The following is a 20,199-nucleotide window of genomic DNA, read 5'->3' on the forward strand; positions in this document are numbered from 1 at the left end:
CTTCATAATCAAACAAGCATAGAAGCAAAGGCCACGCCTAGTAGAGTTTTCCACCAGTCATTTGTATCCTGTCTTACCAAGCAGCCAATCAACGTGCTCCGACGTCATCGTGAGAAGCGTTCCAGTGACTCCCCTCACCTGAGCCGACAGACATACTCAGTAACAGTTAATCCTCAGATTTCGGCTGGGACAGATCCTGGTGTTGGTATTCCCCTGCTGGCTGCCTCAGCTTGACACATCACAAAGATTTTATACTTTGTGCCTTTCCGAATTTGCTCAGTAATATCCCCAGACTGGCTAACTAGTTGTCGTTAGCTGCTGTCTCCGGGTAACAACACAGCGGCCAGCAGCTTGTTAGCAGCTAACCCAGCTGTCTCTACCCTTTGTCTCTACTCTACTCTAGTAGCCGTTGTTTCTCCTCTGGGTTAACTAACACCGGCATTTGCTATTTTATTTTATTTTTTTCGCCTGACAAGAGTTAAGTAAACCAAGATAGGCGGCTTGGGAACCAAGATGTCGAACCGAGTGGTGTGCAGAGAAGCAAGTCACGCCGGGAGCTGGTACTCTGCCTCGGGTAACTGTCAACACACCACCGTTAGCCCTCTGCGTGGTAGCTGGCTGTTGTTGTTTTTCTTCTGTCATGGCAGCGTTTTATTAGTTTGGTTGGCTTTTAATATCTTGACATCAAAAACTGTCGAATACATTGCTTGTCAAAGCAGACGATGACAGCTAACGCCAGGGTTGTAAATCCAGCTGATGAAAAGTCGGCGAGCTAACACTTAGCTGATATTGACAACCTCGTCTCCGCTATCACATTTTGGTGCATGGTTGGTTTGAGCTTATTCAGCACTTTTCTTTCTCGGATAGTCGATGGAAGTACTTAAAAAATAAACAGACATCTGCTGCTCATATTTTTTTATCGATTAATCAAAGTTATTAATGTTACAGAAAGGCTAACTTGGCTAGTATTGCAGAACTTCCTGGCCTACCAACCATCTGGCTAGATTAGACATTTCCCGAAACAGACTGTTAGCTACTATTTCACTTAGGCCAAGCTTCTGGTGTTGTTGTGGTCTTGTTGGTGTCTGACCCTGACTAAGTAAAGTGCAAAAATACTCCCTGCCGTGAAACAAAGGACTGGGCAGGGCAGGGCAGAAAAATGAAGGTTCATGTTGCACCCCTTCCCCCATTTCACCAGCTAGCTGCTGCCTGTTTATCCTTTTAAAGCCTGCCTTACTGCATTGTAGTAATACCCGTTTTCCACAGAGCGTATACAGTAGCTAAACACAAAAACCCTCCCCCCATTTACATTGCATGTAAACAATAATGTGTCCAAAGATCTGACGTTAATCCACCCAGATCCAGATGTCCTTGTCCGTTTTTACAAACAAATTATACTGGTGTGTTTGTTCTTCGTGCGAACTTAATTATATAACTCAGTCAGCTAATGTTTGATTGACGTTGACATAACGTTAACAGCATATTTTTATTGTCTAACCAAGACCAGAAGACAGTATGGTCTGCTGCTTCACCTCAAAGGTCCAGGGTCTAAAAGATATTAGGTGTCATCATCAGAGATGGGTTACTATTTGTATATAATACTAGGTGGATATGTCAAAGTCACTACTATTTTTCACCCAAAATAGCATACACTTGAGTAATCTAAATAAGCTGCTGTCACCCCTTGGGGATCATTATAGTGATATCAAAAAAATACCTTGCATGAGGAGGAATCCAGCGATTTGGCATGAAAGAAATTTATTTTTTAATTTCTGCTTTTTCAGGATCCCAGCTGAACGCACAACTAGAAGGCTGGCTGTCCCAAGCACAATCCACAATCAGACCTGCTAGAGCCATCATAGCGCCGTAAGCACACAATGACAAATGGAAGAAAAAAAATATCATCTGAACATGTCAAATGGTGCCATGTCATTTTCATTTGTTTTCAGGCATGCTGGGTATACCTACTGTGGTGCTTGTGCAGCACATGCCTACAAGCAGGTTGATCCCTCTATTACGTAAGTCATTCAGTTTTCAGTCTCCATTCCTTATTTAAGAAAATGCTTTGTATGATTTTTTTTTTTTTATCTTGAATTTCCCCCCATAGAATGAACAGATGCTAGTTTAGATAGTAGAATATAGCGCTGGTGGTATGCCTTTGGTGAACAGAGTGAGTGAGATAAAGTCCTGTTGCCCTTCAGTCGTAGGGTGTTCATCCTGGGACCTTCACACCACGTGCCCCTCTCCCGCTGTGCCCTGTCACCTGCAGACATCTATAGAACACCCCTCTATGACCTGAGAATCGACCAGAAGGGTATTCACTGTTCTTACTCATGACATTATGATTCTGTCACCTTTTTCGGGTGTTTGTCATTCAGTCTCACATGTTCACACGTGCTAACTGGTAAATGATTTAGGTAAAGGAATAGCATAACTACTGTTTGAATTGCAGTTTAGATATGTTGAATGTAGTGCATGTTTCACGCCACAAAATAAATTAAATAAACAAATTTGCTTCCAGTCATTCAGGATCATTTTACTTGTAGAAAAAAAACAAATTGTGGGTACAAATACAGCTAAATGAGGCTTTTTGCTATTGTGATTGCTTTAGTCTAGCCAGAAAAGAGCTCCAACATGCAGACCTCAAGCAGTCTCGGGAGGTGATACACTTTTAATCATCCTCCAGGGACCAGATAGTTCCCTGACTCTGAAGGATAAAGGCTTTCTTAATGATGAGGTTTTGCACAGCCAATTTAAATGAGCGTTCAGCTCCAGAAACTACTTAATAAGTAGGTATTATGGTCATGATAAAATACACAAATTAAAGTGAAACTCACCTCTGTTTTACAGTTTATGCTGACCTCTGGAAAACTGGGTTGTTTGAGCGGATGAGTATGCAGACAGACGAAGATGAGCACAGTATCGAGATGCACTTGCCTTACACTGCTAAAGCCATGGAGAGGTAATGCACATCTGAGTGGCATTCAGTAAACAAAAGAATCAACATTATAGACTTTCAGAGGGAAATGTCTAACAGAATGAAGCCTTTTCTGAACTATTATCGATGAAACAAGAAGACAGTACAAGGTCTCTTTCAGTTCTGTTTATTCTTTGATTTCCTATACGTACTGTAAACAAGAATCACATTGGTGCAGTGATAGATGGAAAGTATGACATGCATAATTAATACGGCCTTCTGTTAGGTTGGCAGGAGTCTAGTATGGAGAGAATCAAGCACATTAGATCAATGCATATCATCCATACAAGTTTACCTAAAACCTGTGGTGTTGAGCACACAAGAAAAATTAGAAATATTAGTTTCATATAGGGTATTAAAGGGACAACTCAACACTCACCAGTGTCAGTTTATCATGCAATAGGCTGCCACAATTAAAAAAGTATGTGTGGAGCTTTCACTGATGGGCGCTCATTTATCCACCCTATCTCCTTGAAATTTGACATTGAGGTGCAGTTATTGTACTTGATTTTTTTTTTAAATTCCATAATTTGATTTTACAGCCACAAAGATGAGTTTAGCATCGTCCCTGTGCTTGTGGGTGCCCTGAGTGAGTCTAAGGAACAGGAGTATGGGAAGCTGCTCAGCAAGTACCTGGCAGATCCTTCCAACCTTTTCATCATCTCATCTGACTTCTGCCACTGGGGTAGGTACCGACATAACCAAGGCACTACATTCATTCTGTGCAATTACTCTGCCTTTTAAAAGGTGTAGTTTTAGCAATGTATCTGTTATTGTGTTAACGTGTATGTGTTATGTTGTGTTCTGTGTTAATGTTCAGCATTTGTATTGTGTTTTACCAATAAAAACTGTTCTAAAATGTGACATGACTGTATTCAGCTTTGTATTGTTGTCCATTTCTTTTATGAAGGTCAACGGTTCCGTTACACATACTACGATGAATCTCAAGGGGAGATCTACAGGTCTATTGAGCATCTTGATAAAATGGTAACCACTGAGATATATTTGATTCAAATGTGTGTGGAATTAAATATGTAAAGAAACATTTTTGTCATCAGCCACATACACAGCTGTAATGGTAACGAAGCACATATTAAATACACAGTAATGTCACAGTGAAACTCATAGTATTAAAGGAAATACATGGCCTGTGTTTCAGAAAGTTAAAAATACTGAAGTGCGGAGAGGTCATGTATATAGATTTGTCTTTTGTTTTCTTGATAAGGAAGTTTGTTTTCTTTAGCTCAGCATACAGGAGTTTCTGATGTTTTAAGATGAGAAACATTTCTAGAGATAACGAAGATAAGTATAAACTGAAATTTGACACAAACCCAAACAAAACAACCCATAATTATCTGTATGTATTCACCATGTCATGGGAAAGTAGGTTGAAAATGTTGAAAAAGAATTTATCACTTCTCTAAAAAAAAAAAAACCTGCTCAAAAAAATCAACAGTATTGTACTCTTAGGATTTTTTTAAAAAAACGCAAAGACATGAGGGCACATAGAAATTTCATTGCTTTTGTTTCACTTCTTTTCTTTCTGCATGTGAAGGGGATGGGCATTATAGAGCAGCTGGATCCCATGTCTTTCACCAACTACTTGAAGAAGTACCGCAACACCATCTGTGGACGTCACCCTATTGGAGTGCTGCTAAATGTGAGTACTACAAAACAAAGACTCACCTGTCACTCTCTGTAGAGGTTTTGATGGCGGTTCAGTTGACTGTTCGCTAAGCCCCACCACCTCCCTTAGTTACTGTTGTCAATATATGCAGTTTGCAATCATAATGGGAACAGATTCACCATTTGAAATGTTTAATAAGGTGAATTGGTTGAAAAGCTGGACACGCTAACAGTTGCAACTTATGATAGAGCAGATAAATACACAGTTAAATCCATTCCTTACACTTGACAAGCATCGACAGGCACCTAGTTGTGGTTACTAAGGTATGATTGGACAATTGCTGTTTGAGGGAGGGGCTTAGCAAACGCTTGACAGTAAATAACAGTAATATATGTCCTGTCATGATGAGACACTTAAACTTATGTGTGTGTTTTGCAGGCTGTGGCTGAACTGAGGAAGACTGGTTTAGAAATGAATTTCACTTTCCTGAACTACGCCCAGTCAAGTGAGTGCAGGAACTGGCAAGACAGCTCCGTGAGTTATGCTGCCGGGGGACTCATCGTTCATTGAGGTCAACTTTCGCAGGGGCCACAGCAGCGCCGCCGCCCTGCCGTTATTATCTATCGCCATAACCTGACCCACACACCCTCCCTCTCACCCCCCTCCGCCCCCCAGTTACACCCACTATTTGCAGGATGGACCTAGACACTCCAAGCCAATACAGTCTCCTCCTCCCCGCCCCCTTTCTCCCACTCAACTCTCCCGCCTTTCTCCACCTTCCTCTCAGTTTGAAGTGTGTCTCAGAGCTTTAGGTTGAAACTTTTTGTGTTGAAGTGCAGTTTTGAGAATATGAAGGAGCAAATGATCAGAGGGGATGGGAGGGTTACGTATTATCGGAGGAAGCGTGGGGAGGTGGAAATCTTATTTGGGTTCTTACAAGGACTGTAGTCGTCCTCTTAGTCCTTTTTTATTTTCATGAGAAAACGATGGATTTGAGTTGTACTAATGCAATCTTTACATTTGGACTCTTGGCGGTGTGTGCTCATGTAATTTGCCTCAGAAAAAGGAACAAAAATAAAACTGCAGATGTTAATGGAAATCAAGAATATTGAAATGTTGCCAGATGAAAATGAAATGAGTGTTCTGACTGACTGCTTCAAGCTACATGCAACTTAAACTTTGAACCCAGTGTCATAGGTAATTACTACCGTTGCTCAACATTACAGTATGTTCTAGTTGCTAACAAAGGGCTGCATCCAACAAAGTTCACTAACCCCCTACTGTACAAAACCAAAAACGTTATTACTCTTATAATAGTTTATTAAATATTATCTTTTATTCATATTTCATTCCTTTATTTCTCCCTATTTTAGTACTTTTATTAGACGTGATGGTATTTACTCAAGTAGTGTTGTCATTTATGCTTTAAAGTCATCAACATAGTTTGCCCAATAAATTAGTTTGTGCAACACTGCTCCCAGATTCCAACTATACGCTTGTAGCATTATAGATATGTTTTGCTAGGGCCAGGCTGCAGTTGTGGGTGCTACAAAATGTAATCAAAGCTGGATATAAACACTGACACCTCTAGTTTTTGTTTACACTGCCACCTTGAATCTCTGTAGTTATTGAATTGTCAGACTTGGAGTGAGTTTTTCTTTTACTAGACTTGTAGAAAATGTCTTTTCTTACACATTGAGCTCTGTCAGAGCTTTTGTTTTGCTCTGAGCAAAATAACACAAATATAAAGGCCTAGACGGTCTGCTTGAGTTGTAGGAACTGTTATTATATTAGCTTAATAGGTAGCAATTTACAACTGTTTTTGTTAATACGTTTTGATTTAAGAAAGCCAAAAGTTATTGGGAAGTTTCAAGTCTTCATTTTGCTTTCCAGCTTTGTTGCCTTTCAGTGTATGACGATGAGAAATCACTTATGATTTCACTTCAGAATTGCTCTTGAGGCAGTAGGAGTAACAATTGGAAGAGGTTGGCTGAAACCAGTAACAGATGGGAGTTTTAAGACCAGAACAAAGCCACAATGCTTTTGTTGTAAGGTTGAATAATTTGTGCAAAAAAAAAAAAACAACAACTGATAATTGCTGTTCCCTGCTGTGGATTTACTGGATCTGATCTCTTCAACAAAAATTGAATATCTGCATTATGAAATGTTAAGCAGGAGGATCATAATTATTAAGAAAACAAAATTAAAGTAATTTGCCATGTAGTCCTACTGTCCCTCGAAAACGAACAAACTAACCACAAAAGCTGGATCCAAATCCTGATGATTCATAGTGGCAGTACACTGTAGGCTCAATGATGATATTATACAGGCAGCGCACAATGTCTGCCATCCTGCTGTTTGACCTTTGATTACTACTTTTTTACTGAGAGACTCTTGTTGCTGAAGTCAAGTATTCCCCTTTTAGATGATGCAGTTTTAACATTGCGCTACAATATGTGGTTGCACCAAGTGGGTACATGAATCCCCAGACTCTCTTGACTTCTAAGGTTAATTTTAAGGGAAACTAGTAAAGCATGACACACTGTGCTATTGTGCCTTTTTATCACTGTTGCACATATACATATAAAGCGTATTCTCACTTTTGGTCTTATTTTAGAATGTGTACTTTAAGGTTTTGTTTTTCCACATGTACCCCCCCCTCCCCTCCCTTGCCTAGTGCCCAGCAATGTCTCCAGCTCACCGAGCACTCCGGGAGTATGTGACCTGTCCCCCCCCCCCCCATCTGTTGGTCTAAAATGGCACCAACTGTTATCTCCTTTCTCCAGCAGGGAGTGGTGTTTTGTTTTCTCCACCTCACCTCATTCCTGTAGAGAGAGACAAAGGCTGAACCTCAACACTGTTCATTTTCTTTTTATGGATCTTTGTCTTTTAGAAATGGTTTTTGTATTATTATTATTATTTTTTTTTTGTTCTTGCTTAGAGAATGGGAACTTACACGTCATAAACCTAAAATATACTACTTAACTACTCCCTGAAATGGAGTTTTTTTGATCTCAGGTTCCACTGACAAAGCATCCCAAAAGGCTCTTCAGATAAGGCCGCGGATTCATGTTACAAAACAAGTAAAATATACTGAAAAGCATGTCTGCTCTGGTGTCTTGTTCTTCAAGTATTTACAATCACACAGAAAACAATTTACTTGGTATATGCATTACACTGATGAATCTCTGACTTTAATAAACATGTTGTATATTCCTCCAAAAAAAAAAAATATATATATATATACACACACACACACACACACACACTATAAATGCAGCCATTTGCCAAAATTGCAATGAATTAACAGTCTTGTATTTCCAGCACTGCAGCAGTTAGTGTTACTGTGGTTGTAAATTGTGTACTTTTCAATCCAGTTTTCCAACTGTCAAACATGTATGGTAACAGCTTCTCAGTGCAATGCTGCATCCTGGGTAATATAAATATCCACCGTGTTTATTCATTGTCATTTTACAGTAGAGCTGTTTAGGCAAATGTCACCAGCAGGGGGAGCCAGATGTTTGGAGGAATTTCGTAACAACACTGTTCTTACAGTGCAGGATCCACACGAATATAAATCTAATAAAATGTATAATACATTTATATATTCACACAAGGTGACTACAGATGGTGTGAATTTGACCTAGTTCATTTCCAGCATTTTTTAAAATCATTTATCACTTATATTCTAACCACTGACATCAAATTACAACCAGAATAGTTGATTTTGTGTAACTTTAAGAAAATACTACAACTGACACTTGATCAGTTGATTTAGATGCAGGGAAAGCGTGCTTGGGGTTATACATTAAGGCCACTCAAATGTCACTGACAGGTAATAGCAGAAATACCAGAATATGAGGTAAAATGTATCTTTTGTCAATATTCAGTTGCCCTATAATGTCATCAGGCATTAAAGTAAGTCAGTGCTCAGATCAGGAAGAACAGGTTATCCTTAGTGAGGCTGTCTCTGGCACAGAAATGGATTTATTATGATTCACAGTAGTAAAAATATTTTGCCTTAACTGTGTGTGTTGTGCCACGTTCCTCCCTGTCTGCTCCAGACTAGTCAGTCGTCCTGTTTGAGCACCTCATCACTAAACTTCACACTTATTCCCATGATTAGGAATGGCAAAGCTTCATATAAATACAAGTGATCCGTAACAAATTTACTAACAAACTTCTGACTATAAACAGAACTAAATCATTTCAGATTGGTGCAGATGTTGCTGTGTGAGTTTGTAAACAGGATGGACAGACAGAGGAAGTTGTTAGCAAGGGACTTTGGTTGACTTCAGACCAAAACAGATTTCTAGCAGCTGACTTGCATGGTGATTTTAATACTCCATGCAATTCTGTTGTAGCTATGGGAAATTCAGCATTTTAACGTCAGCACTTTCCGAGCCCGTTCCAAGCTGGAAAGGATAATAATAACCTCACCTCTAGCAATGTTTGTACCCACGCTGTGAAAAAAGGGAGCACACTCGTGTTTCAGCTGGTTGACACCTCTTTATTTGCCTTTGGGAGGAGTCAGAGTTGCTGTTTACATCCCCTTAAGTTTACACAGACGCCTTCGATTAGAGACGCAGATTATTGCAACACTCACCAATACTGCTGCGAGATGCACTGCTATGGGGAACTAATCAACTATCTCAGCTGTGGGTTGATCCTGACAGGACTGGGGCATCTGGTCCATCACAGGAAAACCCAGACTTCCTATGGGCGCCATATGAGACTCTCTCCTCTGACTAGGATGGTCCCAGCCAGACTAGCCTGGTTCCTTCAGGAGATGCCGGCTCTCCTGATCCCCCTTCTTCTGACACTCACCTCGGACAAACCCTCCAGCATGGGGAAGACACTACTGCTTGGGACCTTTTGCATGCACTACTTTCAAAGGTAAAAGCAGAGACAGATGCTGGTGGTGGCCCTTTGATCTGTCTGTGAAGGGAATTGTGAAGATGTACTTTAAGATGTGCAGCTGTGATCAGTGTCTTTGGAGGTAGGCGCACACACTCCCATTCATTCAAGATACACATAACTATAAAACTGCCTGCAGGACTATTTTCAGATTCATTTAACCAATGACTCATTTTAATTTCAGTTATTTGTCACTGATTTGATACAGTTTGTAATTTTCCTCATGTTTATTTTGTCATATACATCTTTAGTATTTCAGTTATGTCTGTAGGGATATGCTGTTTTGCTTTTTGTATATGGTATGAACAGAAAATGAGTCCTTATAGGAGTACTTTGTATTCATCATGGATCTTGTTCTATTAATGACAGTAAGATCGTGTGGAGCAAATTTTACAAAAACTAAACCGAATTCAAGATTTTTTTTGTATCACTCAAAAGGTTAAACTCCCATTCTTAATATACAGTAATAATGTTTGAATCCTATTACTCACTCAAAATGGTATTAGCATCTTATTAAAAAGCATATTTTGTCATTGTACTTTTATATTGTACTATGCTAGATGCATGTAATCAGTCACTTTATGCAAGATGAATATTACAAACACATTTTCAGATGGAGAAAGCGAAAAAAGGAGCTTTGAAAATGAGATTTCCTGCTGTTATAATCTGAAGGCTAAAGCAGTGTGAGGAATGCTTTAGTAACCTCCCGTGAAGAACGGGGCCTTTTTCCATCTGATTATAAAAGGTTTTTTGCAGCATGGATAAAAAGATTATCCCTTCATCTTTTTACCTGCTGTATCTATTTCTTCACCAACCACAGGACATTTGTCTATTCGCTACGGACCAGAGGAAAGCCTTTCCCACTGGGTGTGATGATGACAGCAGGTTTCTTCTGCTCTCTGAATGGTTTCCTGCAGGGACACTACCTGCTGCACTGTGCTCAGTTCAATGATGAGTGGTCAGCTGACTATCGCTTTAAAACTGGTAGGTGATATCTTTATTCTTTCATTTATTTATCTAAAATATGAAAGGCTTCATGAATTGTATCTCTTGAGAAGTCAGTGCACAAGTAAAAATGTCTTCTAGGTTTAGTACTGTTTTATGTCGGAATGGCCATCAATATACACAGTGACTATATTCTACGTAACCTGAGGAAACCAGGAGAAGTAATATACAAGATTCCTACAGGTAAGACACAAAGATTACACATTCATTAACTCACATCCATCCTGTGTTTGTGGTGACCTGCGGTCTTTTTACTCTCCTGCAGGAGGTCTTTTTGAATATGTGTCTGGTGCCAACTACTTAGGAGAGATTGTGGAGTGGTTTGGCTATGCAGTAGCCACCTGGGCCCTTCCAGCACTCTCATTTGCTGTGTTTAGCCTCTGTTTCATTGGACCAAGAGCCTATTACCATCACAGGTGCCTCTGACATTTATGAAAAAGCATAACTAGGCAATACAGGCACAATGTGAAACCACTGGCATTACCATATGCCATTTCTGACTGATAGCTATTATCCTTTGTTTCACTGTTACAGGTTTTATCAGGAGAAATTCAAAGACTATCCCAAGTTACGAAAGGCGTTGATTCCATTCATCCTCTGAGAAAAAGCACCTCGCCATCATCTTATAAGGACAGACAACAACTGTATACCCTGTGGACCTAATAGCAGAAGACTAATGCAGTTTTGACACTCCTATTGTTGTATTTTTAATCAGACATCACACTCATTTTACTGCACAAGAATCTGTTATGATTTTGCTTGTCATTACTGTGTAGACTTTCATATGCTCTTACACTCAACTTCACATTAAAACCATGTTATTTTTTCTTTGGTAAGACAGGTCAAGGAACATGATTCATGCATGGAAAAATTACTCATACCAGGAGGGTTGCTAGTGTACAACTGAGTGGATCATGGATGAAACTGCCTATGAAGCCAGTTGAGCCAGTCATTGTAGGTTAGCCTGAGCAGATGCAGGGTAGATACATAAAGCTGAGTCAAGCTGCCAAGTATCTACTCTTTGTTTGGTGAGGGAAGGATCAGAGGCAACTTTAAGTTAGGTCAGGATAGACGATAGTGTCACCTGGCTCAGTAGATTTATGATGGCAAAGCCTGATACCTACTGCAGGACCTAGTGACAGTCATTTAATATTTACACATAATTTAATATTAACTAGAATGCTCATCCAACTTCTGGTACATTTTAATGTTAACACATATACAAAACTCTGTTCAACTCTTTCTGTACACACTGCTATGAATGAAACTCAAAGACATTAATAAGTGAAACTTCATGAAATGAACAGTTTCAGATTGGAAGAGATTTTGTGACAAGAAATAAACGTTCATTTGTCATAATCTGGGCTCATTGTCCTATCACATGAGATGGTTATGACTGTCTGCAACATGGCATGAAACACTGAACAGTAGACAGAGTCAAGGAACGGCACCAACACCAGTCAGCAGGTTAAGACTGGTAACATTTTGAATGTAACACAGTGTCATGAAATAGGGTGGAAAATTACCACAAGCCCAGAGCTGGTAGGTTTTTTTTCTTTTGGTACTATGCTGGTAAAAAACAAAATCTACAGCGTCCTTGCAGCTCCTCCTAGTGCTGACCAAAAACAATTGCAACAGAAAAATGCCAGTTTGTAATCGTAAAGGTCTCATAAATAAACTGAATTTTTTGATTCATGTCAATCTTACAAACACTTCTAACTGTGCATCATTTAAATTCTACGTTTTATTGGCTGGAAATGTGGCTGATATAGCTTGTAAATTTTAAATTTTGGACAATGTGGACAAAAGGTTGCTTCCTACCAGCTCAAACACTAAACTAAGAGTAAACACATACACCATATGTGAGCTGAAAACAAGGCTGGTATATTATAGCCAGTAGCCCACAAAATTAAGAAAAAGAGTGACAGTTTATATCTATAAAGGAAAATATGGACAAATATGATAATAAGACAATGACTAAACACAATACTTTCAAAAGATGGAAACAACAGGACAGAGGGTCAACAATCCCTCTGACTGGCTCCAGGGTTCATTCAGATTTTCATTAAAGTGAATGCTAACATAGAAAATAAATATTACTTTCGAAAAATAAAAAGAGCATTTATTCCTCATTTTGGTCACCACAAACCAGCATCCCTCACTGAATAGAATATATTCATCCATCCGCTAGTTCATATCTTGAATGATATATTGCACATCCAGAGCAATATTAGCAGTTTCTACAGCAACCTGCAACGCATTGAGCTTAGCTGTGAAGGAGTCCAGTACATGTGGCTGGAGAGTCGTGTCTTTAGACAAGGGTGCAGGTGAGAACTCTGGATATTTAGTGTTAAGATAACTCCACTTCATACTTGGGCTACTTTCCACCAGTCCACAGCCACAAAGGCCCAAGCTATCCTCCATGTGTTCTTGCATCACATCCGCAGGGAGAGTCCAGTGGTGAGCACAAGTCAGATCAATAAGAGAATTCCCACCATCATGCTCCAGCGCTGCAGCCACAGACTCCAGAGAGCGGCAGAATGCCTCCATGCCAAGCAGGTACTCTGTCTGTGAGCATCCCAACACTGACGCTGTCTCAATGACATCATTCATGCTCTAGGATGAAATATAACATGAATAAGACATGCTCTCCTTAAAATATGTGAAATAAATCAAATATTTTGTACAGCTCACTGGTTCAAGACTAAATACTGGATCTCACCTTGAGTCTGATGTAAGCAGCTAAGTGGGTCTCAGTGCACCCAGCTCCAAGTAAGGCAGATGGTTCCCTCAGGGTGAGCCTCAACACATGTTCTGTCTTCTGGCACGCCACCTTTAATAGTCGCACAGATGGAAATTAATACATCAGTCCATCTGTCACATTTGCCTCCTATTAATGGAGGTTTCAGGCTGACACATCTCTAAAACCAAAGCCAACTAAAACTGAGGCCAACAGTATAGTTCCAACACTTTTAACTCTATCTTACCTTCAACTCATTTAACATTGTCTCATTCCTGTGGCAGAGGACCATCGTGCAGATCACTGACTCCCCAGGAGGGAGTAAATGCAGCAATGTCTTGGATCCAAACTGCCTAAAACTGAGATCCCTCACGTTTCCATAGGCCTTGCGTGGGATTGTGGTATGTAATGTGGCCACAGGTTGAGCACCTAGTTGTTAAAGGAGACAGAGATGAAACAGGAGCTTAGATAGACAGAGCAGAGTTATAGCACGGGATACACTCTGGCTGGGCAGTAGAGGCAGTATACATATGTACATTTACAATTTCACACCCAAAAGAATGAAGAAATGTCAATGCTTTAGCAGTAGCTTCAAAATGTATTTATTTTTACATTCATATAACTAAACTTTTCGTTTTAGACTGTTGGTGGAATAAAACAAGCTATTTGAATATATCACTTTGGGCTGTTGGAAAATATAATGGCCATTTTTCACTATTTTCTTACATTGTGTAGACAAGATGACTCACCATTAAATTGAGAAAATAATGGTATTACTAATCAATAATGAAAAAAAAAAAAAGTTAGTTTCATCCCTGGAGCTGGAGCTACTGTGCATTACACACACACAGATATGTTGTGCATCATTTTATACTAATTTCCCTATAATTAAATTTCATGTTATTTAAAATTATGTTCTGTGAGTTTAAATTGTGCTTAGCTGCAGAACATGAATTTGCCATGATGGTTCTGCCAAAGGCTCTGTGCATACATTTAGAGGCCTACCTGTCAGCTGAATAAGTGGCTCCATGAGAGTGATCCCCAGTCTCTCCATCACTATGATACCATGACTCCTCAGGTATTGCTGCAGGACTGGGTGGATGACCTTCTGGCACACAAAGAGCCTCACCTCGTCTTTAACCACCTGTTTGCCAATCTCCAGGAGCTGATCCAGAATTTGAGAGTCTGTGTTTGCACCATGATGCACCTCAATTGTCCCGTTTCCTAGTTCAGAAAGATCCCCAGCAAGAGATACACTAAACAGTACCATACGCAGTGGATTAGGAGGAAGATTCTCCACCTTGAAGATGCCAAAGACATCAGGTATGTCCACCAGTAAGCCCGGAAACACTGCAGAATCCAGCACAGATTGGCCTTCAACAGAGACAGTCACTATCCTGCCAAGACTGACTATACCTGGGCTCTTACAAGGCACAGTCAGCAAAAAGGCTTGCACTGCCAGCTTGCTGACGTGAAGTGCCTCTGGCTTTGTTAGCACACTGGCTGGTTTGCTGGAAATAACACTGTGAGCTAATGTGATCAAGATGTGGCTGCTGCAGAAGTCGAGCTTCACTTTACATGCACAGTCTTCTTGATGAAGATAACTGGTGCACAAACCCAGAAAGTGCTTGTTCAGTCTGATAGCCACATTTCTTTTGACACCAGACTGCTTTGCTTGTTGAATAAGAGCCAAACAAAGAATGGCAGCAAACAATCCACAGTCACTGTAACGAGAAACGTGGTTGCGAATGGAGGTTATTATCAGATTAATAAAAGGTTGTGGCGAAGAAATTGCTGGAAGCAGAACTGAGGAAGATGAGGTGGTTACAACGTGCCCTCCAATGTTGTTATGAACTTGTTTCAGTCTACCTGTGGGACCAAAACAAGATCTCAGAAGCTGCCCCAGAATATGAAGCTTGTCACAAATGTCAGTGTTGTCCAGTGGTAAATCCGTGCAAAGAGATGGAGCTTTCTTGGCGACTCGAGACATCACTTCAGCAGTTATTTCACCTTAGGACCATTGTTGACAGCCTTACGGTACTGAAGTACGCTTAGACAGTAACTTTACTTTGAGTAGTGAAGATAAGGTAGGTTAGAAATGTCCTTTAAAACTGTCTGTTGAACGAAAAATTCGTTTTTAGGCACTGTTGTCTGCCACGACAAAGATAGTGAAGCTTATCGCATTGCCTGATCATAATTCAACTATATTTGGGTGACCTCTTTGTTATAGTATACTTAAAAAAGCAAACGATGTTGATTTCATGTGATAGGAACTACTATATGGTAAATTAAAAATATATGGATACAACTCGACGACGTATAATTTCGATATTAATACAGGCTTTTTTAAAATATTCACTCGTTTCCATGGTAGCGGCCACAGCGTTGGATCCTATTCGATAAAAAGTACGTAGAAATTATTGCTGTTAATTTAAAACTCCATGGCTCCGCCACCCCGCTTGATAACAGAGACAGACAGTCGCTTTTCCTACCTTACTCAGTATTTTCGAGGAATATTTTGCCAAAAGAAATCCGCTGAAAAGCTCCCACTCACACTGGCTTCGAGGTTGCAGGACTACAAATAGGACTACAAATTAAGTGTGACGTCATCTTTCCGCAGCCTGGTCGTCGTTTGACAAGCATTCAAAAATTGTTGGCGGTATGAGATCTGTTAATGTTGTTACACAGCGTTGTTCCAAACACATTTTGTTATTATGTGTTTGTAGCGTCATTGTATACTGATAGTTTAACGTTATAGCAATGCTGCTTTTAGCAATAATTATTCGTTTTGGGAGCTTTTCACTGTTAGACCGTCAAAAGTCGTTTTTTGGGGGGATTTAGGATTAACATTACGGTGTATTACGTTTAGGAGAAGCCAAATACATATCTGTGTAAGAAACCGAGCACAAGAATACTAATTGGCTCATCATAGACACTCAAGTGTCAATCATAAGATAGTTGGTATTATTTTTTTAGGAAGGTGGTTAAATTATAGCCTGCTGGTATTACATGTTGTCCACAATGCATGATCATTGGAGCGTGTTATTAGGCTAACGTTACCACGTGTAATCCATAGACTGTATATAAAAAAATATATCAAATATGTAAACAATAATAATATATATGCAGTCTATGCTGTAATCCATGACAATACACTTGTTTCAGGTGACACTGACTGACTGCTGTGTTCACTGCAATGGCTCCTCTCAAATTTGTCATTAAGGTAAGTGAAAGTGAAATAATCAGCATACACAGACCCTTGTAGTACACTTCTGTTTTAAAGTAATATACTGTATATTATATTATGTTAAATAATATCGTTTTATATTAAAATGTTCAACATTTGTGTGCAGCAACTTCTTAAAAACGAAACAATTTTAAAAAGGTTGACCTTTTTTGTGAGCCTACCATTTAAATGAAGCAGTGACTGAAAATACAGTATAAAGCCTACATAACATTCATAAAGGACATGCAAAAAAGCTGACAATAATTTCAAAGAAATCTTTAATTTTCAAGCCATTACAAGAAGTGTTTATGTTTAACTCAACAGTTATATTTTATGTATTTCTCTGTTCAAAATGTTTTGGGCAAGTTCTGTATAACTGTTAAATTCAGATAGATTACTTAGAGTATTTAATTAATCCCAAAGAGAAATGAAAGTGTCACAGCAGCCAGTTGACATAAATCAAAATACAAAAACAATGAGGTAGGTAAAGGAAACAAATACAATGTACAACTAAGGGTAAATTATATACAATAACTAAATAGACAAATTTAAAGAATAAATAAACATAGAATAGAGACTAGAGATAGAGATATAACCATAACAATAATATACTGTGTGCTGAGTATACACTGTTCAATGATGTTAATATGCTATAATACACTGTACATTAGTGCAAGTCAGGTGGATATTTCTATGGCAAAGTGTATAATTGTCCATGGATGTTAGAAGTAAGTGTACAGTTGAAACATGAATAATTACACAAAGTACATATGTATGTATGTATGTATGTATATGTGTGTGTGTGTGTGTGTGTGTGTAACAGTACATACAAACAGTATTTGAAATATTGTATACAGATGAATCACAAGTATAACCGGCACGCTTTTGGATTTTTGAATTTCATTTTCATTTGCATTTGCTCAGAATTACATTTGCTCAGAGCCTTCGTCAGCAAAGCAAACCTTTCTAACTATTTCATGTTGTACCCATGTTAACTGGTACTAAGTAAAAGTTTATAACTTATTTATGATTGTGTGTGTCCAGTTTGGCATAAACAAATTTAACAAAGTAAGATCTAAGGTCCGATCATGAAAGAACTGGTGACTAAAAGTAAAAGGTCATCATCTAAACACAATCATATTCTTTAGTATCTTGTGAACATTTACTTACTGTATGTTAGATATTGGAAAATCTATTGTTTTTAAGCAAAGGAGCTTTTGGGTTCTGCTTTTGCTTCTCACTGACCACAAAGCCTCATTCTTACTGTCATTTCTTCCCAGAAGTGAAATGTTTTCCCACATAAAGTGCACACAAGGTACTAAAGAATAAAACAAATCTGCATTTGATTAAAGCCTTTCAGTTTTTATTGCCAGCTTTCATGATAAAACGACTATGTTCGCGTCATTGCCAAACAGTGGAACCTACTACAGACACAACTTCCAGCAAACAGCTTTAGTTATTATGGTCTATGTTAAACCACCGAAAAGCTGTTGTTCAGCAGTGGGAAGCTGTTCCTAAGTTTTATAAAGCAACACGGGGATATATTTTTGCTTTTCTGACATTTATAGAATGAACACAGTATTAATATTCTGTTGCAATGCCTTTTATGTTGCCTTTTTAATGAGTTTGCCCTTCACCAGTAGATAATTCTTTGGCCACTAGAGGGAAGTAAAGATACATATTTCAACTGTCTGATGTTGTTGCTCATCCTTCAGAACAGTTCCTGGTTACCTTTTGCAAATCTCAAAACGGACTGCCTCCCTGAGAGCCGTTTGTTAATGGACGCAGCGATACAGGACAGAGGAAACTCATTCTATTAAAAAGCCAAGCTGTTCATCCTCAGTCTGATGCTCTGTCAGGAATAATGCACATCAGATGTTTTTGTTAAGTGCAGGGAAAGCCGCTGATCTCTCTTTTGTTGATGTTTCATTTATTGAGAGTTTTGAATGAGGGCTTCAGAAATTTGCACTGATCTCTCACATCCTCCATAATGCCATGTGTGCCTAGTTGACCAGATATTGCATTGGCTCCCTTTATTTGTTTCATATGCATGCCTGCATACAGGCCACCCCACCACCCCCCTTAGCTGGTTGTGGGAGAGTAAAACCCTGGAGGTTCACGAAAGGTTCCTTCCCACTGGGCACATAATGATACTGTTGTGTTACTCTGCCTGAGAAAATGCACAGAGCCTCTACCATGCTTAACCAACTAACCACAAACAAGTATGTTAGAAGGGATCAGGTCAAACAATAGCATTCAAGGCGCTGCACTGGGCTCCTCTTTCGCAAAACAAACACCACTACCGCCATGTTTTTTAATGAATGAATCATTGTTTTCACAAAGGCATGTTGCAAACAGTGTTTGCCAGTTGCACAGTGCAAGGATTATTGAAGTAATTACGAGTTATGTTCTTGGATTCACCATGCCATGTTTAGTAAGCTGTTCAGCAGTGTGTTTTACGATCCTTTCTCCTCAAATGTTTTCAAAGCGGCTCCCTCCCTGGTCTGTGGAGCTGCAGGAGGTGCTGGTATGCTCCCTCTTAAATAGGCTTAGACTATATAGTGACCTGCCACTTCTCAGACCTCCTGAAAAGGGCCTGCAGGCTAAAACACCAATCCACTGAAGCGATTGCTGTCTGCCAGGACATTACCGCTCCAGAGCCTTGCAATCTGCCTTCTATTAGCAATATGCACTGCTGACTTCTAACCATCTAATGTAGTAGGTCGAGACAGAGACCAAAGTGTTTTTTAAGAATAAAAAGTTTGAGGTACCACAGAGCAGTTTAATGTCAGAGGTTTATGTGCTGTTTAATGTTGTCACTCTGTAGATGAGCTCATATCAGACCACACATCATGCCTCTGTACAAAATCATTGCAGTCTGATTAGAAACATTTTGACACTTTCCAACATGGGGAATCTCTCAGAAAAGGAGGGTTTAAAACATGGGTTTTTAAAAAAAACCCTTTCATCTCAGCATTGTCTTACATTGCCAAACAAAATTCAAATTTCTTAATGAGGCCAAACACTTCTCAAACTGCTATTTCTGTCTATCTACCAATTTCTCAAGGATGTGTCTGCCTGAGTTTTGTTTGCTGAGTGTTACCTGGAGATATTCCTGTCTGTTCTTGCTGCTGGAATTCCACTGCTGGGTTGTGTCTCTTTTTATCATCAAATAGAGGACTCAGGTGTGCTAACATTCACCTGAATGAAGGGAGCTTTGCACAGAACACACTTCCACACACTATCTGTAAATAACAGTCACCTCAGTAATCATCAAGTCTCAAGCCTCACTGCTAAGTATCTGGCAGTCTGAAAAATTGGAATAGAGAATTTTCTCTTTTTTTTCCGTAAGGGGAAACCCAGGTAACTCACAGCAGAGAAAGAGCTGGGAATGAGGCAAATAAAGCCTGAGAGCAAAGTTGTCACACCCACAGATCTAAAGAGCTCCCCTGGGTTCTTTGCAGACTGCAGAAAGAGAGAGAAAGTCCTAAAAAGAGAGAGACAAAGGGAGAGTGGGAGAGATGCAAGTTTTATTGAGTGAGACCGCATCTGCTGCCCCTTCTCTCCCAATGTAAACATCTGTGGCTGGTTAGTGTTAGCCTCTGAGCTAAGTGCAGTCCGAGAAGGTCTGGTTCTTATACGGTGCGATAGCAATGGCAAAGGGCAGCGAGGTGGGGAGGCGGGTGAAGCTGCTCATAGAGTTTGGG

General features: G+C 39.5%; 4 protein-coding genes across 7 annotated transcripts in view; 3 read left to right on the top strand and 1 right to left on the bottom strand.

Moving 5' to 3' along the window:
* Positions 1 to 124: 124 nt before the first annotated feature.
* memo1 (mediator of cell motility 1) lies at positions 125 to 7,707 on the top strand. Its single transcript, XM_044372566.1, has 9 exons — positions 125 to 574; positions 1,785 to 1,866; positions 1,950 to 2,018; positions 2,202 to 2,314; positions 2,851 to 2,962; positions 3,520 to 3,662; positions 3,888 to 3,964; positions 4,533 to 4,637; positions 5,043 to 7,707. The coding sequence occupies exons 1-9, from the start codon at positions 514 to 516 to the stop codon at positions 5,172 to 5,174; spliced, it is 894 nt and encodes a 297-aa protein (XP_044228501.1). The 5' UTR covers positions 125 to 513; the 3' UTR covers positions 5,175 to 7,707.
* A 1,314-nt stretch (positions 7,708 to 9,021) lies between these two features.
* srd5a2b (steroid-5-alpha-reductase, alpha polypeptide 2b) lies at positions 9,022 to 11,629 on the top strand. Its single transcript, XM_044372970.1, has 5 exons — positions 9,022 to 9,500; positions 10,342 to 10,505; positions 10,608 to 10,709; positions 10,792 to 10,942; positions 11,061 to 11,629. The coding sequence occupies exons 1-5, from the start codon at positions 9,226 to 9,228 to the stop codon at positions 11,125 to 11,127; spliced, it is 759 nt and encodes a 252-aa protein (XP_044228905.1). The 5' UTR covers positions 9,022 to 9,225; the 3' UTR covers positions 11,128 to 11,629.
* An 85-nt stretch (positions 11,630 to 11,714) lies between these two features.
* mkks (MKKS centrosomal shuttling protein) lies at positions 11,715 to 15,415 on the bottom strand. Its single transcript, XM_044372958.1, has 4 exons — positions 14,272 to 15,415; positions 13,514 to 13,695; positions 13,249 to 13,359; positions 11,715 to 13,142 (listed from the first exon to the last, which is right to left on the bottom strand). The coding sequence occupies exons 1-4, from the start codon at positions 15,254 to 15,256 to the stop codon at positions 12,714 to 12,716; spliced, it is 1,707 nt and encodes a 568-aa protein (XP_044228893.1). The 5' UTR covers positions 15,257 to 15,415; the 3' UTR covers positions 11,715 to 12,713.
* Positions 15,416 to 15,643: 228 nt separating this feature from the next.
* Positions 15,644 to 20,199, top strand: part of LOC122997050 (SLX4 interacting protein) — a 36,369-nt gene continuing 31,813 nt past the window's right edge. For 2 of the 4 annotated variants that reach the window (XM_044372965.1, XM_044372968.1), the window contains exons 1-2: positions 15,759 to 15,925; positions 16,432 to 16,489. In XM_044372965.1, the coding sequence (XP_044228900.1) occupies positions 16,463 to 16,489 (27 nt within the window). In that variant the 5' untranslated portion in view covers positions 15,759 to 15,925; positions 16,432 to 16,462. The other 2 variants (XM_044372966.1, XM_044372967.1) reach the window with 2 other exon arrangements.

Source organism: Thunnus albacares, chromosome 14, assembly GCF_914725855.1.
Source record: "Thunnus albacares chromosome 14, fThuAlb1.1, whole genome shotgun sequence".
In the NCBI taxonomy this organism is placed as follows: Eukaryota; Metazoa; Chordata; class Actinopteri; order Scombriformes; family Scombridae; genus Thunnus; species Thunnus albacares.